General features: G+C 40.5%; 1 protein-coding gene across 4 annotated transcripts in view; it reads left to right on the top strand.

Annotated features, from left to right (window-relative positions):
• LOC133531362 (glutamate receptor ionotropic, kainate 2) overlaps positions 1–26,858 on the top strand; it is a 92,125-nt gene that overhangs the window by 59,132 nt on the left and 6,135 nt on the right. For 3 of the 4 annotated variants that reach the window (XR_009801518.1, XM_061869522.1, XM_061869521.1), the window contains exons 2-18: positions 1,843–1,947; positions 4,213–4,374; positions 8,587–8,721; positions 10,676–10,807; positions 11,436–11,596; positions 11,751–11,804; positions 12,848–13,009; positions 13,715–13,858; positions 14,082–14,294; positions 15,023–15,226; positions 15,663–15,767; positions 17,414–17,550; positions 18,924–19,047; positions 19,876–20,073; positions 21,231–21,431; positions 22,601–22,784; positions 24,360–24,487. Coding sequence is in view for 3 of the 4 variants with exons in the window: in XM_061869522.1 (XP_061725506.1) it covers positions 1,878–1,947; positions 4,213–4,374; positions 8,587–8,721; positions 10,676–10,807; positions 11,436–11,596; positions 11,751–11,804; positions 12,848–13,009; positions 13,715–13,858; positions 14,082–14,294; positions 15,023–15,226; positions 15,663–15,767; positions 17,414–17,550; positions 18,924–19,047; positions 19,876–20,073; positions 21,231–21,431; positions 22,601–22,784; positions 24,360–24,487 (2,514 nt within the window). In the remaining variant the exon portion in view is untranslated. Of the gene's footprint in view, positions 1–1,842; positions 1,948–4,212; positions 4,375–8,586; positions 8,722–9,386; positions 10,094–10,235; positions 10,808–11,435; positions 11,597–11,750; positions 11,805–12,847; positions 13,010–13,714; positions 13,859–14,081; positions 14,295–15,022; positions 15,227–15,662; positions 15,768–17,413; positions 17,551–18,923; positions 19,048–19,875; positions 20,074–21,230; positions 21,432–22,600; positions 22,785–24,359; positions 24,488–26,858 lie in introns of those variants that run through there. The other variant, XM_061869523.1, reaches the window with a different exon arrangement.

The following is a 26,858-nucleotide window of genomic DNA, read 5'->3' as shown; positions in this document are numbered from 1 at the left end:
AGAAAAGGCGACGGATGAGAGATATGAAGTTGAACAGAACAGAAAACGAATGAAAAAGTTTAAATTGAGTGAGTTAAAAATATATTTATTATGACGATGACTGGGAACAGAAGAGGATTTCTTCTTCTTTCATATTGGTGGCACGATATGACGATTACATAAATACTGTAATAGAAGGAAAAATTAAAGGACGGAGATGCCATGGACAGCATTTTTAATTTATGCTAAAGAGATCCAACCGGATTGAAAATCAATCCGGTTTGCAATCCCTAGTGTGGTGATAGATCGTGCTCAGAATGCTGTCCGTTTGCAATTCCATTGCAGGCGGATGCATTTGATTTAAGGATTACAGGACACGTATTGTTTGGTTTATCTTCATACATGTTTGAATAAATCTTTGAGATAAAGTCCGTGCGGAAAGAGAAGAGTCGTGGAATGTATGGGGCCTAATATATTCCACGAATCTTCTCTTTCCGAACAGATTGTAGAGCCTTTTTCAACCCATTCACCGCTTATAACGACACGTTGTCGTTTTGCTTCTATGAAGTTTTTCCGCTACATACCGGGAAACCCATGTTATCGGTTATAATGTAGCGCTACGACCTTAACTCAGCGGTGAATGTGTTAAATGTGCGTAGCAATGTGATAAAAATTCTTTCAAGAAATGTAGGAGCATTGTTGGAAGTTTCTGGAAACATTTACAAGAATTTAAAGCAAGTTTCCTTTCATAACGATTCTTGTGAGCATTTTTCTTAAAACTAGAATAATTTTAATATATTACATATTAATTAGACAGCCAGAAGAAGTATCGAATAAAGCCTGTATGTATTACTTAAAGCATTGTCATGTTTTCATTGTTCCCTAAGTTTAAATATCTGAGAACTTTTTCTAAAGAAATTTGGTAAATTCGGAAACTTCTCCTTGGTACAGTGTGGTACAGTCAAGTGTAAAAATATGGCTGCACACAAGTTGCTCAAAAATAAGTCCCATAGCGCTTATGTCGGCGGATTAAGAGATATGGGAATATTTTTGAGTAAATTGCGTAGACTCACACTTGACTGTACAATGCTAAGCTCCCCAAACGAAAACCAAAAACTGCCAAATAGGGGAAATTGATAATTTGTGTACACTGAGATACACGTCATACTCGTGAACGGGTGCTGTTTGTGGAGACCGGTCTGTTTAAGCTTACACGGGGTACAGGTTATGTTAAAGTATGTAACTTTACTTTTGAGTGACATTAACGTGAGACACTTCATTCGGTTCTTGTCTGTTTGAATTTTTTTGTCTTTTAATTATTTATATAAGAATTCAAGCCTTGGCGACCCTCTACATCTCTAAGGATAATTTAATATATATTTTTATATTTTATCTCTGACACCTAGAGACTTATACATCTCTAAAGAATTTTAGTATTTTATGGTTTTATTTTTTTATCATAGTTTTTTTTTGTGTAATTTGACATTTAGAGACAGTATACATCTCTAATAAAGTATTTATTATTTCATAGATTCGATATTTGGAATTGTTTTTTTTTTTTTTATTGTTTGTAAAAATGGACATGTAAAAGTGCCCCTGTGGCCTATTTGCTGAATAAATGTTTGATATTTGATTTGATATAAGCGAATTTTGGCATAACTAGGTATATATAGTTGTAGAGAATTGTGTTTTAAAGTAAAGAAAAAGTGTACAGAATCTTTTTAGTGCAACATTTTATGTACTTAGAAGACTTATGTAAAGAACATTTTTTTCTATGGCACACACACAAAAACTAAAAGAAGGGATTACACAACCGACATATTGGGAAACTTATACCTAAACTTGTTGTTTATTTTGTTGCAGACAAGTCGTTTGGCAGTCACTGGTGATGTGTCGCTATGTGGGCGTGGTGTGGCTGGCTAGTTGCTGTGCACGCCGTCGCCGCCGTGTCGCCCGTCATTAAGATAGGTACGTGTCATGATGTGCATGTCGCAAGTCGCTCAGCAGTCCCTGGTGTGCCGCTATGTAGCCGTGGTGTCGCAGGCAAGTGGCAGTGCTGTCGCCAACGTGTCGCCCGTCATTAAGAGGCTGTCAATACCTAAAGCGCGCACACTGTCTATTTGTATCGGAGTAAATGAGATAGAACTGACGCATGTTACTGGGCCTGGGCAAGGGAATAATAAGAAAAATATTTAAATAAAAAACGTGCATTATTAGTGTAATATTTTACTCAACCACGGTTTAGATATAAATGTTTTGAAATTGTGATTTTAATTGCAGACCCATAAGTCAAAACAATAAAGACATAAAACCGTTTAATTGTGATTTTAAGACCAATCTTTGCAATTATTTTCTATCGAGCCGATTTCGTTCAATCATGTATCGAGTACAACCAAGGTCTTTGATATAATTAATATAAACATATATTTTTCTTACTTGACTAAAACAAATAAATAAATAAAATAAATAAATAAAATAAGCCTTTATTGCTGTTCTACAGTGATAACAATATTAGGTTTTTCTTTTCCGACGACTGAGTTTTGTAACAACAGCTTGTCTTTCGACAAAGGCCTCCTCTAAAGAGTTCCATTTCTCCCTATCTCTTGCGAGTCTCGTCCATCTTCCGACTAAAACAAATAGTCTTTCTTAAAAAACTGTTTAAGTAACATCAATTTCAAGGACATTGGGTGTTGACAACCTCTTAAGATAGGTACGTGATATGTATACCTACGTCAAAAGTCGCTCGGTCCATGATGTGTCGCTACGTGGGCGTGGTGTCACTGGCTAGTGGCAGGGCTGTCGCCCGTCATTACAATATTTTTAAGATGTATACGTCACAAGTCGCTCAGTCCATGATATGTCGCTATGTGGGCGTGGTGTCGCTGGCTAGTGGCAGCGCTGTCGCCACCGTGTCGCCCGTCATTACAATAGTTACGTGTTATCATGGTACATGTATAGTGGTACATGGAATTGAAGAAATTAAACACTAGTTGACTTGTCACAACAATCGCAGTTCTTGGCAAATTTTTGTTAAGATGATTTTCAATCCTATTTGTTGTAAATCATAGTGGCATGGCAACACTAGTTCACTTGTTACAACAATGGCATTTTTGACAGATTTTTATTAACACGATTTTTAATACTTTTGTTGCTGACTGTACTAGTAAATAGATAAATAGAAAAACGCTATTGAAATCTCAGTCGTCAAAATAGGCTCAGTAATTCGATGGTAAGAACACAGGTATAATTAGAGGGCATTATTTATAATTATAACCTACCCTTTTGACTAAACGGAAGTAATCAACCGTCATTAAATATGTATTAAGTAATTTATCTTCAAAATATAGCTTATTACAGAAATTAATTTTGCTCTATACCCTTAGGATACCTTGAAGTTACTTAATCCAAGGAAATCATTTCGAATACAAGGTGCGACAACAGTGTCTTCAAAACTTTTAATTAATATAATATTTTCTACCATTTGACTAAATTTACAGTTTACACTCGCGGGCTTTTAGTCACTCGCGTGACTTTCTCAATCACTAACAATGCGAGCAGTGTTAACGACGGCCGTGCTTCGCGTACTGCTGCGCGCTGGGCTGCACGCTGAGACAACCAGTTGGGGGAGGTCTTGCACTGTCGTTGTAGGCGGGCACAGTGGTGTGTTTGGGTTTGGGTCACGTAACATTTGTAGCGACAAACAGCACGAACTTATTATGTCCACATGTCGCGCGAGTGACTATTTTTAGTCACTCGTGAGTGTAAACCTTAGTTTTCGACGTTATCGTTATTTTCTACTTGACATTGTTTGAATATCATATTTAACTTATTCATTGATAGGTACTCTGTAGTATCATGGTACAATTTCAGTTTTTTTCTTTATTCCTATTAATTATTTTTGACATTTTGATATGGCAAATATTATATGATAGATTTATATACCATTGTATATAACATAACACCTCCTACCTCTACCTACCTCTATAACATTAATTTATATTGTATTGTAATAATATTAAATTTCACATTGTATCCGACGATCACTATACGATAAATAATTGCTTATGTATCCTTTTACATTAACTTTGAACATTGTATTGAGAGATAAATAAACTAAACTAAACTAAACTAAAGTATAAAATATACGAGATGAATATTCTACCGTAGTAACTATTTCCTGGCCTTAATATAATGTAATGTAATGGCCTTATAATAATGTACTATTTTTCTCAGGTGCAATTTTAACGGACGAGGCACGAGGTGGCAGCACCGAGCTGGCGTTTAAATACGCGGTATACAGAATAAACAAGGAGAGGAGTGTGCTTCCAGATTCTACGCTGGTCTACGCTATACAATACATACCGGCTGGAGACTCCTTTAGAAGCTATAAAAAAGGTTTGTTATAATTTAAACAATAGTTTTTTTGTTTGTTGTTGAGTTGAGTGTTTGTTGACAGCCAAGAGAATCGTCGATGATGACGATCTGACGAAAGCTCGACTCCAAAGTCTGGAGCATCGTCGCAAGGTTGCCAGCCTAACGATCTTTTACAGAACACATTTCGGAGAGTGTGCCGAGGAACTGCAGTACCTTATTCCTCCGTCCCCATTTCACCATCGGACTACCAGACAATCGGTACTCCGACATCGCTTCATGGTAGGTATTCCACAAATACGCACGAAGCGTTTTGCTTCAACATTCCTTACGCGAATTGCCAAGGAGTGGAATGCCCTGCCCGAGTCTGTGTTTCCGCATGAGTACAATCTGGGTCTCTTCAAGGTTAGAGTAAATAGTTATCTCGTAGGTAAGCGTGCTCCTCCATAGATCTCATCATCACTTAACATCAGGTGAGATCGTGGTCAAACGTCTGCCTATCCTCCATAAAAAAAAGAGTTGTAGATGTAGGAGTCAAAACAGCTAAGCTTAAGTGGGACTGGGCTGGACATGTCTGCCGCATGCACCCTAAAAGGTGGGCCAAAATGGTTACCGAGTGGGACCCACGGAACACCATAGATAGTGCTGGCCGGGGTGCAGGCAGACCGAACAGAAGATGGCGGGATGACTTGGACCATTTTATCCGGATTGGCGGGAACTACAAAAGACAGGGTTGAGTGGAGACAGCGAGGGGAGGCCATTGCCCAGGAGTGGGACACTAAATTAGACTAAAAAAAAGTTTTTTTTTTTATACTGCGTCGGTGGCAAACAAGTAAGTCTGATGGTAAGCAGTCTCCGTAGCCTGTACGCGTTCTTCTCCAGATGAGTTACATGCGCGTTGCCGACCCTAATACTCCGCAACCTCGTTAAATTAATTACTTACACTGAGTATATTATTGAACTTACATACACTACGAAATATCATTTGATTTACCAGTCGCTTTTCGGTGAAGGAAAACATCGTGAGGAAACCGGACTAATCCCAATAAGATCTAGTTTCCCCTCTGGGTTAGAAGGTCAGATGGCAGTCGCTTGCGTAAAAGCTAGTACCTACGCCAATTCTTGGAATTAGTTGCCAAGCGGACCCTAGGCTCCCATGAGCCGTGGCAATAACCCGGGACAAACGCTAGGAAGAAGGCTACGTTTTTGCTCCGAAAAACCGGGATATGATAATAATCAGTAAAGAGAATTTGAAATAGAGGCGTATTGTCAAAAAAAACTACGTAGCCACGTAAATTTACTGCCATCTTTCGACAAATGATTAATACTTTTAGAATGCTATTTGACTTTGATCCTTATTCTTTCACCCAACCGGGCCTAACGTTTATGGCGCCATCGCTCGAAACGATGCATACCTTTGGCCTTTTATCTATTAGGTGGCGCCACTTTTTGATATTTAACAAAAAAAGAATAAGTCATCAAATCAAAGTCAAATGGTGTTCTAAAAGTTTTAATCATGTGTCGAAAGATGACAGTAAATTTACTGTGGTGTTCTATTCACTTGTATTTCAAATTCTCTTTATAATCAGTGATTTTACCCTCACAGTGTTTAACGACAAGGCACACATAGTTTTATATATACTTCGCACGTTTCACAATTTATTTCTGTTTATTTACTTCCACATCTACCCAAAAACCCTTTTACTAGCAAAAACTAAGCTCATATTTCACCAGCGCAAAAACTAAAAATGTAGCGTAAAACAGACCGGCAGTGGAGTGGCAGGAAAGCAATATGGCCGCCGGAAACTGTAAATTTGAGGGTGCTTGACACGTTGCGTTTAAACTAAGGGCTTTGTTGTATTCTGTCGAGTCAGGGAGAAAAGTTAAGTGACGAAAGAGAGCTATTATGTAACTGGGACCACTTTAAATGTGGTGAAATGAAGACAATTTTATTTTTCTACTCTACTGTAGGTTAAGATTTCGTATACCAAACTATAACAACGTACTTTTCATGTATGGGCCTCCCATTCAATTATAAGATTCATTTCGATACGCTGTAGTCAACTGAAAAAAGTTACCAATCACGTGCCACTGCACCCGGCGCGGGACGAGAGGCGGGAGTCGCGCGTTTATGTCTACAATATTTTCTTAGAGATACTTACTAATTTTCTTTAATTATTTAGGTTATATAGTTAAAAAATATATATATTTTAGATGACTCGTAGAAAAAGTATTGTATACAATAGTGATATAAGTACAACAAGCTTTTCAATCTCGTAACTCACTTAGGAAACTACTAATTTTCATTAATTATTTAGGGGAGGTCGCGGGTTCAAACCAAGGCTCGTACCAATGAGTTTTTCGGAACTTATGTACGAAATATCATTTGATATTTACCAGCCGCTTTTCGGTGAAGGAAAACATCGTGAGGAAACCGGACTAATCCAAATAAGGCCTCGTTTACCCTCTGGGTTGAAAGGTCAGATGGCAGTAGCTTTCGTAAAAACTAGTGCCTACGCCAAATCTTCGGATTAGTTGTCAAGCGGACCCCAGGTTCCCATGAGCCGTGGCAAAATGCCGGGACAACGCGAGGAAGAAGGATTTAGGGTTTATAGTAAAAAAATATTATTTTAGATGACTCGTAGAAAAAGTATTGTATAGGTATACAATAGTGATATAATCAAGCTTTTCAATCTGGTACCTTACTCAGGCAGCTCAACAAGCTTCGTTACATAAACACGGCACTTCAAATTTCCTAAATGATTTTCTCAATTTTGTTCTACTCGGCGATTTCTCTTGACAGCCCATCCAATGATATATGTAATAATAAAATCAATAAAGTGGGAGCTGTTGGGGAGTAGCGACCTCACGTACCCGAGTGCTCCTGGGAAGTACTGTTACCCGCAAGGAGGGTGGGTGGGACAGGATTCTCTACCTCTGGCTTGCCTTAGCCGGCCGGCCAGAGTGGAGTCGTTAGAGCTATAAGCTCCAGGGGTGGAAGTGAAAAATTGCATAAGACGCGAGTTGGCACAGTGGCTGCTCGCAGCCACTGGGTAGAAAGCGGCGTACACCTCTCGACACCCCTGAGCCGCTCACACCGGTGTTGCCCTTGAGCTATCCTAGATGTCGCTTTTTGTGGGGGCCCATCTTGTGGGGGCGAGTCACCGTCTGCCGGAAATAAAATTGAATACCGTTTTATTAGGCAGGCGTCCGGTTTTTTATCCCATAGCCCAGTATTTAGTCCATCGCTTTCACCCAATATCCCAGTTCATTTTAGATTCCATCAACTCTCAAATAGTCCTTACACCCTGGCGGGTGCTGCCTCTGCGTGCGTCCCATGACGCGGGCAAGGGCAACATCCGCTCTCTACGTGTTGGCTTCGGCTCCGCGCTCGCCTCCCAAAGGTCCGGAACACCATTGTTCCGTGATGGGAAAGACATACAAATCAATAATAAAATCTATGATATAATGCGTAAAAAAATCACGTCGCTAATGGGTCGCGTAAGGGAAAGTCGAAACAGCATTCTGAAAGTGATTGCGGACAGATTTTGCTGCTCCATAATGTGGCATTGGATGGAGCAGGTCAGATCTACTTTGACCTGTGTCAAGTAGGTCTGATTGGCATAACCTTTGTAAATATGAGTAATATATTATTAGCTTAATAACGACCCTAATGGTGACATTATTTCTTATGCTGACATTATTTCTGTAACTGTAACTATTTATTTTCTACCTTAATGACGACCCGTTCTTGGTGAATTTATTTATACAATTGAAATTTAAAAACTTTAGTAATTTTAAATGAATTATTAATTGTCACATGTTTTTCCTATGTATATAAAGTAAGACAAACCGACAATCACAATATAAATTCCTAAGAATTTACCACGCGTAGTTTTTAAGTGAAATTGTATATTGTGAGAAAAATATATTGTGAGATAGTTTGTAAGTATTAAATCACTTTGTTTTGTTGAAGAAATATCATAATATTGATGTAGATAAAGCAGTGTAAAATAAAATGTTCGTGTGATCCTTTCATGAAACTCATAATATTTCATTCGTTTCATAAACCCACACTCGTATTTTAATACTTTTCATTATGAAGCAGTCACATAAATTAGTTTTTAAATACATCTGCCAGACACTGGCATCAAACATCAACTATACATCAATTCAAAGGATATTGTGTCCTTCAGATGGATTCCAATAATTATTAATTTGTTTATTTTGTTGCAGCGTGTCACGAGATAAAGTCCGGCGCAGTGGCGCTCTTCAGCAGCGGCGGTCCGACGTTGAGTAGATCGCTGAACGCCCTCTGTCGGTCACTCAACATCATACATCTGTCATCTTCAGCAGATACGGCTAGTCAAGGTAAAAGATGTATCTTCAGTAGCGGCTCGACGTCAAGTCGATCGCTGAGTGCCCTCTGTCAGTCACTCAACATCATACATATTCTGTCATCTTAAGCGGACACAGCTAGTTAAGGTAATAGATATATCCTTAGTAGCGGCCCTACGTTGACTCGATCGCTCAGCGCCCTCTGTCGGTCACTCAACATCATACATCTGTCATCGTCAGCAGACACGGCTAGTCACGGCCAGTCACACAAATATGTACAGAGAGCGTGCATTACCTGTAGGGGGCCGCACAGGAGACGTCAGATTTTGAGCGCGAGGTGTAAGTGTGAAGTTTATGCTTCCAATGTAGGCCACTAGATGGCAGAACCTACTATGCACAATAAAACGTACGAGAACGGGCGGTGGCAGCACTTGCTTTAGCGTGAAGTGTCAATGTACATGTATATGTTACCGATTCAGGCCACAAGATGGTTGACCCTCCATCGAGCACAGTCCCTATAGCAGTTTTATAATAGGTACACCATACAATAACGTTTATGTGCTTTACTGCTACTAGTATTTAAATAAAACCTTCAAAATTGTTGAAAGTCTTTATTCTGAGGATAGAGTTATTTTAAGTTGCGCTTTAAAAATACTCAATAAAGAACTCGATTCGGGATCAAAAAGACACCGAGTCTCGTAAAAACGATTCGTGTTCTTCAAATTTAGACTCAATGGACCCGAATTCCAACCAATATTAGTTTTACAAGTATTAAAGTCAAATTATATGTAGTGGTCCAACGTTGAGTAGATCGTTGAGCGCCCTGAGTCTTGTCCTCCAACACAAGAGCACGCTATTTTACTCGGTCCTGCGCAGTTTCACGCCAGCTTCATGAGTCACGGAGATTTACCTCCACTCCATCCGCCCACCAATACTCAGGATGACCTACAGGACGGCGTCCAGTGGGTCGACCCAAATATGCACTGTTGCTGTACCATGAACTCCCATTATTTCGAGGTAACCAAGCCAATAGAGACGATGTGCTTTGGTCTCACCAATTATATTCGGTTAGGCTATGAGTTCTTCAATTCCAGCATTTTTCCGAATCCTCCAACTGCCATCGCCTCTTTCAGTTAATCATTTTAATTTCAAAGATTGATTTATACGGCCTGTGGCTTCGCCTGTGTTAGCCGCCTGCCAGTCGAAGTGTTATATTCTCTAAAGAAAAAAGGTTTTATTGACAACTATTACATTCTTGGCTTTTGCCCAATAGCTCGCACGTTAAATCTTATTACAAGGCTGTAGAAGCAACTTTTCTTCTAATGAAGTGCCGGAGAATGGCATTTGGGTGCCAAAAGTGTCGGTCCTTATTTACACTCCACTTAGGTAGTTACTGAAGATGTGTGTACCGCTTGTACAATGGGCTGTGCTCTGAAGAATTGTTTGACATGATAACAACGGCCGCTTTCTATCACCGTACAGCTCGCCGTCAGCAGGGTGTTCATCCAACCCTAGAACCTAAATGGTCGCGTACTGTGCGGTTTAAGAGGAATTTTCTTCGACGGACGCTTCAGCTGTCGAATCAGCTCCATGCCGAGGTTTCCCCGAGAGGGTGCAGTATGGGATTACTTCAGAAAGGACTGTATAGATTTTTAAAGAAAGAAAGAAAGTACATTTATTTAAGGCTACAACATAGTACATAAAAAAGAAGGCATGCAGACATAAAACATATTTGGACGCTAAAAAAGGATCTCCACTCAGCATAATGCCGCGACAATCCGTGGCGCTGGAACGTAAAGGGTCGGCAACGCGCGTGTAATATCTCTGGTGTTGCAGGCTTCCATAGGTAACGGTGACTGTAAGCAGGCGAGCTATATGCTTGTTTTCTCCGACGTGGTATAAAAAATAATAAAAAACAACACTTTAAAGTAAAGTTCAAGAATCTCTCAGGAAATCTAATTCTTAATTGGCATGTTTTGCGTTACAGAAGACAACGATCCAGACTCTTTCACCGTAAACCTGTATCCAGCGAGACAGGTCATGGACAGAGCATTTGCAGATCTCACTGCCTACCTCAACTGGACGAGGATGGGGGTCATTTATGAAGACTATGGCTATGGTAAGACCTGCTTTAAAAAGGAACTCCAACTCATTATCTCCATTATTGTGGGGCTTAGTCAATCTGTGTAAGAATGTCCTATAATATTTATTTATTTATTATTATTTATTTGTTTATCAATTTTATCATCATCTTCCTTGCATGTGTCCTGTTTCGCAACGGCTCATGGCACTAGGGACTAGGTTTTACGAAAATAATTTGTAAATCGTAATTTAACCTACTTTTTAACACGCTTTTATTAGGTCGACCTGAATCTAAGGTAACTAATTTAACCATCTTCCAAGGATCGTAGCGGCATGAAAATTGATGGCCAGGTCGGGATGATGATGGAGCCGGGAGATATGAACTGGAACTTCATGATGGAATATCGTAACATAGCTGTGTTTGTATTTGTTAGTAAAGTCTTGTAATGAACTTTGACCACGATTAGGTTTCAAGGTCTGACGATGAAGCCGGAAGATAGGCACTGGCATTCCATGATGGAATATCGTATCATAGTCGTGTTTGCACTTGTGAGAAAGGTCACGTAATGGACTTTTACGTGCATTTATAAAAGCGTGTTTTTCTAGTGTTTTTTAAACTATTAATTTATTTCCTTTGAAAATATACGTGAATTATTTATCTGCAGGGGAACTGAATATAGCGAACATAGCAAAAGACGGGCGAGACATGTATTGCGTTCGCGCATCCCACGAGTACCGACGCGCACTAACACTACTCAAAGCTCAGGGCGTGACGCATATCATCGTTGACACTGATCCGAAGAAGCTACGGCAATTAGCAAGAGCTGTAAGTATATTTGTAATAGTCATACATATGTGTACCGTTTTTATTTTTGAGTCTCAAGTACTTAAAAAATTATCTCGCTTATGTAAGGGTGTAGTGTAAAAATAGCTTTAGATTTCCTTCATTTTGCTAAAACAACCGTTTTTTTGTTCCACAGATTCTTCAACTACAAATGAACAACGAAAACTACCATTATATTTTTACATCCTTTGTAAGTAATTTTGTATATAGACTTGATATAGACCTAATATTTTTAGTAAACTAAAGCCCCATTTAGACGATTCAAGAACTTGCATGCGATGAGGCTGTCAATACCTAAAGCGCACACACTGTCTATTTGTATCGGAGTAAATGAGATAGCACTGTCGCATGTTACTGGGCCTGGGCAAGGGAATAATAAGAAAATTATTTAAATAAAAAAAAGTGGATTATTAGTGTAATATTTTACTCGTTAGCGGTTTAGATATAAATGTTTTGAAATTGTGATTTTAATTGCAGACCCACAAAACAATAAATACATAGAACCGTTTAATTGTGATTTTAAGACCAATCTTTGCAATTATTTTCTATCGAGCCGATTTCGTTCAATCATGTATCGAGTACGACTACGGTCTTAAAAATATAATTAATATTAAAATATATTTTTCTTACTTTACTAAGACATATAGCCTTTCTTAAAAAACTGTTTAAGTAACATCAATTTCAAGGACATTGGGTGTTGACAGCCCCTTAATGGTACTCAGTAGTTTTCAATGTATCAAATATTGCATGCGAGTTCTTGAACAGTGTAAATTGGGCTTAACTTACCCAATGTCATGACTGTAATTCCTTTCATCTTCATCTTCCTCGCGTTGTCCCGGCACACGGCTCGTGCGGTCTGCTTGAGAAATAATCCCCAGAATTGGCGTAGACACTAGTTTTACTAAAGCGACTGCCATCTGACCTTTCAACCCAGAGGGTAAACTAGGCCTTATTGGGATTAGTCCGGTTTCCTCACGATGTTTTCCTTCACCGAAAAGCGACTGGTAAAAATGAAACGATATTTCGTACATAAGTTCCGAAAAAGTCATTGGCACGAGCCGAGATTGAAAACGCGAGCTCCGGTTTGAAAGTCACACGCTCTTACCGCCAGGCCATCAGCGCTTCTCTGGCTTGAGCGCTTGACTGTAATTCCTTTGTTTCTTATAAAATTGTCGTCCGAGTACACAATTCTATTAATTTAGAATACCAACTGAAAAAAAACAATATTCTCAGGACATGGAACTCTTCGACCTTGAAGATTTCTACTACAATCGGGTCAACATGAGCGGTTGGCGGCTAGTCGACCGAGACTCTGACAAGGTCAAGGACACACTGCTAGTCATGGAGAAGTTCCACCCTATTGGCGCCAGTATACTTACTGGAGGGCATATAAAGGTCAGTAAAGGTCAACTAGAATTTTTTTTTGTCTATAAGAAAGGCCAAGGTCAAAGACATTCTGCTAGACAAACAGAAGTTCCAGCCCATTGGCGCTAGTATACTTATTGATATATAGATATAGGTCACATAGGTATGTAAAGATCAGTAAAGGTTATGTCGAATAAGTAGTTGCCCGTGAGACAGGCAATGTCAAGGACTCTTGTTGTCAGTCAGTTGTGTTAGTCATGGATATGTTTCTTCCAATTGGCTCTATCATACTTACTTACTAGAGGTCAGTTAAGATCAACATCAAATGTAATTCAAGGTCAAAATGTTAAAGTTAAAGAGAAGATCAAGAACGAATTATGGAGAAATTTCAAATCGTTTTACAGTTAATGTCATAAATTTGGTTGATTATCTCAAATGGTTACTGCGTGTGACTGTGTGACCCATGTGGGACCCCTAGAACACCGCAAATGGAGCAGGCCAGGCTGCAGGCAGATCGAAATTAGTAATAGGACGACGACTTGGACGAATTATAAACGGAATGTAGGCAAAATACTAAAGACATGATCGAGTGGAGAAAGTCGGGGAGGCCTTTTCCCGGCAGCACGTGGCAAACTAAATAAAAGAATGTTAAAATTGTAATGGAAACTTATGAATGCATTAAGTGACAAAGCTTTAAAATGGTCTTAAAATAAGCTATATAATTGTATTTTTCAGACGGAACCCGCTCTTCTGTACGACGCTATACAAGTCCTGGCGATGGCTTTGGCAGCAAGTAAGGAGGTGGGCGCCACCAACGCTTCGTGTGATGACGAGACCACATGGAGTAATGGGAAAGATGTCATGGAAAATATCAATAAGGTATTGGCCCTACTAAATTTCAATTTCAAGACCGGATTTTCAGGTTTTAAAGGAAAAAATTGGAAATTTTAGGGGCTAATCCAGGTTCCTCACGAGCAGGGGCAGGGGCTTGAAGCTACTAAACCAGAGGGTTCGGCAGTCGCACACCTTAGGCTATCAACCCTTCTTTCTCATACATACCTACATAAAACATTTGAATACAATGTCCCAAACTATGTTTCAGATCCACGCGCACGGCCTAACAGGCCCCATCCAGTTTCAAAATGGCGTCCGCACGAACGTCAGCCTCCAACTGATGCGGCTAGTGGGGGGAGAAAAGGGGGGAATTGTGGTATCCGGTCATTGGAATCCGGGTGACGGTCTGACCATCACTGATCCAGCGGCGTATAAGAGAGATCCGCCTCCTAATGTGACCTTGACTATTGTTACTGTGGAGGTTAGTAATATTAACTTTCTACTTCTTCATTTCCTGGTGACTGAGACATGACCACACGAGACCACAGGATCTATGCAGCAAGGGTCTCTGATCAGCACTTTATTCTGTGTGTACGAGTAGAACCTACATCCTTGGCCGGCATTTTTGATAATGGTGGTGCAACATTATGTATCTGCGTTTTCCATTTTTCTTTTTTTCCATCCAAGTGGCCTACAACGATGAGTTTTACTTTTGAGTTATTAAAAAGAAGCTTTCTTAGCTATAATCTGATTAAATGTACTAATAGAATGGAATCTTCTTCATCGAGGTCTTGGGAAGACCGACTGGTGGCCGTCCGGTGAGTTAACCCAGATAACGCTGGGGAGACAGCATTGAAGCGAACCTGCGGCAGCTCCAAGCCGATAATTGGCAGGAAGTGGCGCAGGATCGGGCAAAGTGGCGTGCTCTTGTTTTGGAGGCCTCTTTGGGTTGCTGAGCCACATTAGTTAGTTAGTATCAACCGGAATACTTTGGTGCATAAAATTCACTATGATGTGGCGGTACTATGCGGTTTTACTTAGGTATTTTAAATTACTACGCGCCACATATTTCGGTGCTCTGACCTATTCCGTTTTCAAAGTGCCGTGGGATTATATTATACTATTTTTACACTATATTATATTAAAGTATGCTATATCCTCATAAACAGACCTATACTTTAACGAGCCAAAAACATTTTCATTTTGCAGGAAAAGCCCTATGTAATGGTAAAAGAAGGTTGGAACCTCCAAGGTAACGCCCGTTTTGAGGGCTTCTGTATCGACCTGCTAGCCAGAGTGGCCGCCCAGGCGGGCTTCGCGTACCGGCTGCGACTTGTTCCAGACAACATGTACGGAGCCAGGGACCCGGACACGGGACAGTGGAACGGGATCGTGCGGGAGCTCGTCGATCGGGTAAGCCCGTAGGATACACCGCCCGCTTAATATGAGGCGACACATACGCTTTGTTGAATGTGTGGTGAATAAAAGGTCAGTGAATGAATGATTAATGAATGAACGGTATATACATAAATAAATTAATCAAAAATGAACGAATGATAAATTGACTGAATAAATAAAAATTTAATAAATCATAAATGCATGAATGAGTGATGAATGAAGAATAAATGATCAATTAACAAATGAAATTGCTATGACTGTTCCAAATTAAATTTTAGCTGTCTCCGTGAAACGGTCTCTGAGAAAACGACATTTAACCAATTTGCAAGACCGAAGTGATTCCATATGTGTTTTGTGAATAAAGTTTTGTATGGAACACTAAAAATGGTTCAGAGTAACTTAGTTTTATGGTATTTTGTGGGAGGAGGAACCTTAATGATTTTGGTTTCAGAAAGCTGACATCGCGGTCGCATCCATGACGATAAACTACGCACGGGAGGCGGTTATTGACTTCACTAAACCGTTCATGAACCTTGGAATCGGCATACTCTTCAAGGTGAGCTGATCTTAACCTAATGTAAACCCTGAGAGAGATGGACGCCCGCTCGGCGGGGCATGCAGCGTGTGGCGTCGGGCGGGCAAGTGATGTGAGGAGAGTGCACTGCGGCCGCTCCTGTACGTTTGCATTTGTTTAACATGCATGCACGAGCACGAGCGTACACTCAGGCCATACATTTAAATAAATAAATAAATATAATGTTATAGGACATTATTACACAAATTGACTAAGTCCCACTGTAAGCTCAATAAGGCTTGTATTGTGGGTACTTAGACAACGATATATATAATATATAAATACTTAAATACATATAAAACACCCATGACTCAGGAACAAATATCCGTGCTCATCACACAAATAAATGCCCTTACCAGGATTTGAAACCGGGACCATCGGCTTCATAGGCAGGGTCACTACCCACTAGGCCAGACCAGTCATCAAAAGGAGAGGAGGAGGAGGAGATAAAAATCGTTTTCAAAGCGGTTAGAGCAATGGCTAAAATAGGCAGAAGCTTCAGATATTTATGAACACCTTTGTCGGTCAGATTTCAGGGTCAGGATCAGGGTCAACGATGTCTGTATGTTGGCGGCCGATCGTAAAATCAGACCGATCATAAAGTTCCTATATTTTGACGGTACAGTCACATTAAACCAATAAATAGATAGGTAGCCATAGGTTCGTAAGATTGCTTCAGGTGCCCGGAGGGTAAACTGTCCAGAAAAAGGACTTTTTGAATTGGTGCCACCGTCGTTTTTATCACCGCACCTCCCGCCAAAGAATCACCACTCATCCTTACTTCCTCGACACGTGGCAAACCAGGAACAAGCGGGAATCTCGCTCGTTTTTGCCCAGAACGTTGTTGTAGAATGAGCTACCTTCCGAGATGTTTCCCTCGTGGACGTGGGGTTCTTCAAGAAGCAGGTATTTAGGGTTCTCAAAGGTTGGCAACATATAAGTGGCTCCTCCGATGTTGCTTATGTCCACGTTTGCTGCCTATTATACATAAAAAAAGAGCACGGCTATAGCGAGGCTCCGTCGACTCAGGAAATAAGACAATGATTTTCACCATTCACGATCATCACAGACCTTTGCGTCTATTGCAAACAATTTAAGCATTGCTGTTTAGACAACGGGTTTGGTGACTGTGGAGGCCGATGCGTGAGCGGCACGACCTCCCACATTTTTGGCAGAGAAGGCTCATGCCACCTGAGGTTCCAGTCCCGATTTGCTTTCTGCGACACCTTCTGCTATCTAATGTATTAAACCAGGCTTGGTCGCATAGCCTTCTTCCCTCCACAACACGCTTGCGCCATCCATCACGGTCTTCAGCTAAGTTTTCCCAGGCATGGTGGTCGATTACAAATGCTGACATGTCTCGCTTAACACAAGTCATTAAAGCACAGCATCGGTCTTCCAACGTTCCATTTAGCATACGCAACTGCACCAAGCAAGACACGTCGAGGTATTCTAGAGGGTTCCATCCGGTGCACATACCCCAGCCACCAGAAAGCGTCTCTGTTTGAGAAGAGCGGCAAGGCTGGGCAGCCATTCACGATATGCCTAGGAATTTCATGATCTGCCGGATTTTAGCGGCCGCCGACATGTATACTTCAGGTATTGTAACCAGTGATGTATATTCGCAGGTCCCGACGTCTCAACCGACGCGCCTCTTCAGCTTCCTCAACCCGTTGGCCATCGAGATCTGGTTGTACGTTCTGGCTGCCTACATCTTGGTGTCTTTCACATTGTTCGTCATGGCAAGATTTTCACCGTACGAATGGTACGTATTTGTGTATTGTAATTTCCACTACCTAAAAGTTTATTTTTTTATAACACGTCGGCGGCACAAGCATATGGCACGCCTGATGGTTAGCTAATGGTTGTCTGGAAGAGATCGCTTTCTAGCCATAAGGTCACCTGTAATTTACCTGTGTTTGTGTTGCTGTTCTTTTTTATTATGTTCTTCGCTTGAGGTGTACAATAAAGAGTATTTATATTGTATTTTATCAATACACTGAAAGGACTGTTGTCCATTTTTGCCTTGGAGTGGTAAGAGTGTATGAGGAAAATATGGAAGTTTTTTTTATGACAAACGTTCACGGCTCACCTTATGGGAAGCAATTATCGTCGCTCATGGACACCTGTAACACCAGAGGGGTCGTAAATGCGTTGCCGACCTTCAGATGGGAATACCCTCTTTCCTGGAATGTTTGAAGGTCCGGAAATACCGCTAGCGACAGTTCATTCCACAGTTTAGCAATGCGAGGATGTGGAAGTTGGAAGGCAAAGCTCTGTTAGCTCTGGACGAAATTTTCCTGATAAAATCGGGTTAATTCTAAAGAAAGGTCAGGCCAAGAGTATCCTAAACGGTCGATCAAATGATTTATGATTGTAGGAACCGAATAATGCCAGAGTTTTACTTCACAGGTGGAAATCCGATTTCTGTCTGCTGCTGCTGTGAGAAACAGAAGGTAATCACGCCTATTTCCCAGAGGAGCAGACAAAAATCGGATCCCTTTCCTGTTTATGTATGTGGGAGAATATTATGCTAACATAGACTTAATGGGTGCAAACACTTAAAACCCTCACCAGTAATATATGATCACGCGCCATATTGCGGAATTTCATTGGAACTTAAAATTTCATACTAAACTGAACTGTCACTCTATACATGAAAATAATAGCACCCTCTTGACAATGATCATATATTTCTGGTCTGGCTTTAAGTATAATTAACATAATAAGTATGGATAGTCAAGGCCACACACTGCGTTCCAAACCACGAATAACTGACGTAGTTGAAACTTCCTCTAAGCTTAAACGGGATTGGGCAGGATACATCTGCCGCATACTGGATGCCCTGTTGGCCAAAACAACCACCCGTTGGGTCCCAATTTGCAAAGCAAATTGTAAGGCGTCACAAGTGACCTCGTCGGAGATGGCGGGCCGAGCTTGACGCCTTTGACCAAAACTGGTGGGTGACTTCGGGGATAGGGATACGTGGAAGAATAGGAGGGAAGCCTTTGGCCCACCAGGGTTCATAATAAAAAATAGAATGATAGTTGTTGCTGTTTCTAGCGATTAGAGTTTTACTTACAGATGGTACAAGTAAACCACTTATTAAAATTTAAAATATTGGTTGTATGATTACAGGTCATCAAGCACGCACGTCTGCGGGCACGAGACGAAACTACTCACAAATCAGTTCAGCGTCTGCAATTCGCTTTGGTTCATCACGGGAACGTTCCTGAGACAAGGCTCTGGCTTGAACCCGAAGGTACAGTCCTCTTAAATCTGCTGCATTTTGATTGAATTGATTTTTGACAGTTATGGCTAAGACTAAAACGTTAAACGCTAGGTCTTAGCTTCACTTATAAGGGCCAATTCATAACCTTTAAAAATCAATTATCTCGATACTTCGACTATATTTTCTCGAAGGGGGTTTAACAAAATGACAATAAAATTTGCTTACAGGGAAACAATGTAATAATACATATTAATCTTTTTAAGGATCAAGGAGTATGGTCAAGGAGGAAGGGCTTTACGTATCATACTCGTATATATATATATATATATATATATATATATATATATATATATATATATATATATATATATTTTAAGATATTGGATCGGGTGTAGCAGTGACGCTGAAGACGCCAGTTCGAAACCGGTCATGTTCATTGCTGGCCTTAGTCACTTTTTCTTAAGGGAACTGATTACCAGTTCACTGGACGGCCTGTCAGCTATTTATAAAAGCTGACAATCCCGAACAACTGACAGGCCGATATCTTCCGGAAAACTGGTAATCAGTGGGCCCCTTTAAGCTGACATCTATTTGTACTAATAATTAAAACTAGTCCCCCTGGAAACTATAGATCGCGTCATCTCCCAAGGCTCCGCTATTTTGATACATTTCAAAAACTACAATACTGTATAGGTAGTAATTATCAATTCTGCACACAAAATTGTATGAGAATGTATTGAAAAATGTAAGTTTTAGAAGAAAATAACCGGACATATAGAAGCATTTTAGCCCAATCGGAAAGGGAGACCTCTTGCTCTAGGTACTTTAAAAAAATATTATAATTCTGTGGATTTTCAGGCCACCTCCACCCGAATAGTCGGCGGCATCTGGTGGTTCTTCACTCTGATCATCCTGTCTTCGTATACTGCAAACTTGGCAGCTTTCCTGACAGTGGAAAGGACAGTTCTGCCGATACAGAGTGCAGCTGATTTAGCGGCTCAGAATAGTGTGCAGTATGGCACGCTCAATGGAGGATCTACTATGACATTTTTCAGGGTAAGATTTCACTCGCCGGGCCTAGCTGAGTTTCTTGCTGGGATCTTCTCGGCTAATTTAGGTGTACCAAACCAGCGATAAAAAGGATGAGTCACGCTACAACGGTCTGGGGCTGGAGCGCTCGGCACTTCAGTTTTCTATAGAAAGCGTCAAGTGATAACCGATCACCTGTCAAGACTGTCATAGAAAATGAAGTGTCGGGCGCCCTGGCTCGGACCGTTCTAGCGTGAGCCATCGTAAACTCCCATTAGTTAAACTCCCTCACCACACTCAGCTCAGGTTCAGCCACTCAACAGATCTCGCTGGAGCGCAAACTCTGTAGGAGTATTCCAGAACAAGTTCGTGATGCAGAAGCGTCCTGGATTTTCCTCCACACAGTCCTATCGCTCTACTGCCCCAGAGATATCAGAGCTTAAGTCGGGTTAAAAAGAAGGGTAAGATAATTCTAGAACTTGATTTAAAAGTCTGTTGGGCTTTAGCACTAGCATATATCATTCTACAAGACGGCCTGGGTTATCGTAGCTACATTAACTCGTTGGAGTCTTCAGATATTCACATACAGTGCTTAATGCAGATAACTACCTAAACTAGATTTTTTTTAATCATCCTGGGACTACACTTCCTAGTTTCCTTCCGCGGCGTCAACGTGGCTCCATCAGGACGCTTATTGACATCTTACACCATGCCAATTTCGAGTCAAGGTGGTAATGAATAAACATTAAATATGTCACTCCAAATAATTTTTATTCTAACTGGCTCGAAACGTTAAAAAAAATGCATTTATTTCAGACAAATAGGTGTCCATAGTTTGTTAGTACCAAGAAAATACTTAAATAATTATATTAGTACCTAAACTTAAGTGAAGCGAGGACCAGTGCCTGATTAGGCAACTGTCCCACCTCCCCGCTACTAAATACGCTCAAGAGGCTGTGGCGGCTGTTGCGCAGTGTTTTGTAAACGCTCAGAAATGTTATTGCTAAAAACCTTTTTAAAATATAAATTCAGAAGAGTTCATTTGAGATGTATTCGAAAAATCGCGTGACTCTTCTGGATGCGTCTAGACCAGGACCGGGATAAGTGGCATACACGAATAGAGACCTATGCTGGACTGGGCACCTGGAGGCTAAAATGATGATGATGATGAATATTTTTTTCAGGATTCCAACATCGACATCTACCAAAAGATGTGGCAACACATGTCAACCACATCCCCTCCTGCACTCGTCTCCTCATACGAGGAGGGTGTGAGGAGAGTCCTGCAGGGGAACTACGCGTTTCTCATGGAGTCCACGATGCTGGATCATAGAGTGCAGAGGGACTGTAACCTTACGCAGATTGGAGGGCTTCTGGATTCTAAGGTAAGTAAAAAAGTGTGGAATTTGATCAGGTATCCAGAATCGTATTAACAAATTTTACCATATCCTAGAGGAGCTAGAGCCGTCTAGAAGCCTATAAAATGGTCTTCCGTTCCTATTTTGAATCTTTATATTGATAAATTAAAATTGCATTGGTCTTGGCAGGTTTTGATGTGTGGCGGCTAGAAAATCTATAGAAAATGATATATGAAATAGATTTCTTTATAAAAGTGTTTCGTTATAAGTTTCGCTAAGTAAAAGTGACCAATGGTCTTCACTGTCTGAGACTGGATTTGAACCGACATCTTCGGCGTTTGCTGACGCCTAGCTCAATCACGACGGCTCTCGTCTCAACTTCCTGAGAACACTCTATCCTATTTGAAAGGCCCATCGTCTAGGATTTCCTCGTCTACGTCAGATCTATAGATCTACATCAATTTCAAAATGACGCTGTGTTGTAACATTTGATCACTGTCAACTGGTGCAGAAGGATCAGCCACATCGCTGCTCGAATAGGCTCATCATCATAAACTTAAGAGCGGCATCATCATAAACTGTAGGCGTACTTCTTTCCACAGCCTTGTCCCTGACAGCCGATAGGTACGACACCAGGTTCACTTTCTTCTTCACTTGATCCGTGTGTGCCCCCTTGAGTTCCCTCTTTTCCTGTTTCCTTCTACTTTACCTTCTATAATTGTCTTGATGAATTCATCATGTCTTAACAGGTATCCAAACAGATATATTCGATGTATGTGGATGAGGATGTATCTGGTGTATCCTATTTTCGATGGTTGGATCTCCTCGTTATTTGCTTTTTCCTCAAATAGGCTAACACACCGTTAACTGTGCTGCGTCAAAATCGCAAGAATTGATTACATGGTGTTCGTATGGTAGCGACCTCGTCGGTGGGGTCGAAGGTTTCAAAATTCAATTGCAAGTAGGTCTCAAATTATAAGTCAACAACATTTACTGTGACATCATTACATTATATAGTTACATGAAAAATGCATAGCAACGTTTATAAATACAACAGCATATTCAATTTGGAGATATTAAAAACGTGATGCATGAATCATGTCACTGTGTTTACGGTGCGTGAGCGCATTTTGAGCACACGTGTGGTCGATCCTTTAGATGGACTCTTGTTCTTACACTCAATGTCCCGATTTCAGGGCTACGGAATCGCGACGTGGAAAGGCAGTCCATGGCGGGATCGCATCTCGCTGGCGATATTGGAACTTCAAGAGAAGGGCGTCATACAGATACTGTACGATAAGTGGTGGAAGAATACTGGTGACGTGTGTAACAGGGACGGGAAGGACAGTAAGGCTAATCCACTCGGCGTGCAGAATATTGGTGAGTTATGGAGTCATGGAACTTCTATCTTCTCAGTCGTATGTTTTTCTATGTAGTACTCTTGCATCAGTAGACCAACCAAGATTCGTGTCTACAAGACTGTAATTAGGTCAATTTTGATGTATGGGTGTGAATCTTGGACAAGCTCTTAGTGGCGGAGAGGAAAATCTGGCGGAAGATTCTGGGACCTATCAGAGATGAAGATAGAACTTGGAGGCGTAGAAAGAATAGGGAGCTAGAGGAGCTCGTTGCGATGCCCAATATAATTGGCGAAATCAAAGCCACACGACTCCGCTGGCTCGGTCACCTAGAGAGGATGGGAGAGGATCTGCCGTGAGAAGAGCGTATGTGGGGCACCCGGGTGGAAAACCGTCCGTCTGGGCGTCCCAGATACCGCTGGAGCGACGAAGTCCTAAAAGATCTGTTCGCCCTCGGAATATCCAACTGGCGTGAAGTGGCGCAGGATAGGGCAGTGTGGCGCTCTCTTGTGTCAGTGGCCAAGATCCTGTTTGGGTCACTGAGCCAGTGAAGAGAGAGAGAGAGAGAGAGAGTACTCGTGCATAGTTTGGTAAGAACTGAAGTCTTATCCGTGATGAAACGCAAAGAAAGTGTTCATGCAACTGCTTTAAATTTCAGTAGTTGGTGCTGTTGTTGAAACTGATGTCTACAGTTTTAAATAAGGCACAATCATATTTTATATATAATCGCGATATGATAGAGAGCTTTTCAGTCAACTACCGTGTTTACCGTGTAGTAAGAGTGCGGTAAACAGAGGGCCTACCGCGAACCACGTTCGATGTGTTGCCTCTCTGTCCCACTTGTAAATTCATACGTAAGTGTGACAGGGAGGCAACACGTCGAACGTGGTTCGCGGTAGGCCTTCTGGTTTATTCGAAGAACAACGAGTCGGCGGTCCGGTAATGTACCGCATAAACAAAGACATCCACATAGGAAGAAACTGGTTTTTATTGTTCTAAACAGGTTAATCTGACAAGAACTTGATGGAAATGTTCTCCTAACAACCGGTTTAAAAATAATGACTACAAACAAAACCGAAATTAAAGGTTTTGCCCCAAGTACATGATAACGGTTTGGAAATTGAACCACTTTCCAAGCATTGCTTGGTAGCCTTCCAGTAGCGTGATAAGTGATCCTATTTAAAGTACTTTTGGTTTTATAGATATTCGCCATTTTCAAAATTACCCCGTTTACGAAGTTATCCGAATACACTTTCTTCGCTTCTGTTTTTCTGATTGCATAGTGTCACAGCTGACTTACTTCTCATCTCGTGATTTTTATTCTTGTTTTGGCACTACACAAAAAACCATTTAGTTTTTTTTCTACTAGCACTTTTATTTGTCGATTAAATGACTGCCAGTGGTATTGAAATCAACTTCATAAGAAGCCCGGACGCGCGAGAAAAACAGTTGCATAGTATTCGTACAATGTTATGCAACTGTTTTTTTTAATTCTGACTTCTAGGCAGATCAACAAACCAATATTTAATTTGATTTTATTTATAATTTTAGGTGTTTGCTGCTGTCTTAGAAAAAATATTGTGTGCATTTTGTTCAGGTGGTGTGTTTGTGACGCTGCTGTGCGGATTGGCTCTAGCCATAGTGGTAGCCATCTTGGAATTCTGCTGGCATACAAAGAAGAACGCTTCACATGGGAGACAATCGCTATGCAGCGAGATGGGACAGGTACATACACATGTCAAGCGACAAAAATAGAAACAGTTTTATTGTTCAAAATACTATAATACATACAAGTATTTATATATGCAAACCTGCCTCCCCTCCCTACACCTTGCCCGCGCAGCCAACGAATTATACTCTGTATTTTTAGATATGTAAATAAAAATAAACAAAATCTACCCTCAAATGGCTCCTTAAGCCAGTTGAGGGTAGATGAAATCATTACATGATCAAATAATGTAGGTTAGGGTCAGGTCGTTCAGTGACAGATCCAGGTGGTTTTGTATTTGGTTGGTTAACCAATAAATGTTATAACTATCCGAAAATGTACAAATTGTTTAAATACCTAAAGATACAGAGTAGAGTTGATACCTATGACAGACGAAATAAGACATGCAACCGAGGCGCGACTGTGTGTGATGAATTGATGATTAGGTACGTTTAGGTATGTAAGTCGGGCGACAATGCAATATTATGGTACCATCGAGCTGATCATATAAACTCTGTGATAAAAAACGCAACTTAATGAGTAGTAGCGGCCTGTGGAAAGAAAAGTATAGTCAGAGATAAAAGGTTATTTATACCAAAAAATATTTTTTACCAAAAACTTATTTAGTATGTGGTTATTTATTTATTATTGGGGTTTTGTGGGCATTTGTTTTGTGCCACGTCGACCAAGCAGTGATCTATTGTGACAGCCCTTTAAAGTTCATTACTAATGCCCGTTGAATCCAGGAAGTTCCAGATTCTTTGGGCCGTAATGTTCTGTACCTCATAGGATTGCAATACATAAGAAGGCCGGCCTAAGTAGGTACTTCTTTTTTAACATTAGTGGTCCACACGAACGTTACTATTTACTGGTATGAGGTTACTAATTGCTCAGTAGAAATCCCAGCAAACATTTTTGGTGAAAATAACGATAAAATCACCTATTATAGGTCGCAAATCCTACAGTGACCAAAATGAGTTACCTCGAATCGACGTGGAATCCACCTGGATTTCACCAAAGTGGGGAAAAAAAGCACGTGCCGGCTACGTCGATTCCACGTAATTTTAGTAATTGTGACCTAATGGTTACTACATAGGTAATGTTTGCGACGTGGATTGGACGTCGCCACGACGTGTAATGTGGTTGCAATGTACAAAATTAGTAAGACTTACTATTTTTCAACATGATTTCAACGTGTTTTTTACCATTTAATTACCAAGAAAGGTTATTTTTGATATGAGATAGCATGAAGAGAAAGAGACAAATATATTACGAGAGTATTTTCTTTCCGCTCACAATCAAAATGTCTAACGAAAAATCAATCTTAAGTTTTGTAACGAGAATGGCGGCCATTACTTGGCGTAAAATAATTATCTAGGTCGATTACGCAGGAATTATACGATGAAATCTTGTGCGCTGAAAATTTTCTCGTGCAGTATGTTAGGTTTTTATTCAAAACTACTGATGGGCTTTCGAAATACTTAAGTATTAATTTTTTTTAAGCTCATAAGTAGTATGTATTGCTTGTAATTGGGGATCGTAAATTTGTGTTCGGAGTTTGTAAATATATTAAATTGACTCTATTTTTTTTTCGTATAAATGAAATTAAAAGTGCTGTTAGATTTTATTGTTCTAGGTATTACAACATACCAAAATTTTGCAATTTGCAATAACAAGACCTAATTATAACAAAACAAAATGTCGGCTCGACTAAAAAGTTAAGTTTACCTAAAAATACGACGTACTGGTATTTAAGGAAATTTTACGTAATATATACTCAATTCTTCGACCTAATGGTGCAGAGTTACCGTTTAAGGGTCGAAGCGACCGCCATCACAACGTCGCTTTGACCGCGTACTGCGAGGCGAGCGCAATCGTATTCAGTATTTGTTTGACATCGCGGGCGTAGGCGGTGTGCTTACGACATAGACATATATATTACTTCGTAAAGACTGGCCTTACGAGCACTACGAATGGGGCTAATACATAGGTGTCAAAATCGCATTTAGTTACACCCCTGCACTCAGTCGTCTGGCGAATTGCGCAGTGGAAACGCATCACGTATAGCCATTCCCAATTTAAAAAAAGCGGCCAAGTGCGAGTCGGACTCGCCCATGAAGGGTTCCGTACCATTTATGACGTATTAAAAAAAAACTACTTACTAGATCTCGTTCAAAACAATTTTCGGTGGAAGTTTGCATGGTATTGTATATCATATATTTTTTTAGATTTTTCATTCTGTTATTTTAGAAGTTACAGGGGGGGGGGGACACAATTTTTTCACTTTGGAAGTGTCTCTCGCGCAAGCTATTCAGCTTAGAAAAAAATGATATTAGAAACCTCAATATCATATTTAAAGACCTATCCATAGATACCCCACACGTATGG

Source organism: Cydia pomonella, chromosome 25, assembly GCF_033807575.1.
Source record: "Cydia pomonella isolate Wapato2018A chromosome 25, ilCydPomo1, whole genome shotgun sequence".
Taxonomy (NCBI): Eukaryota; Metazoa; Arthropoda; class Insecta; order Lepidoptera; family Tortricidae; genus Cydia; species Cydia pomonella.
This window is presented reverse-complemented; position numbering and strand designations above follow the sequence as displayed.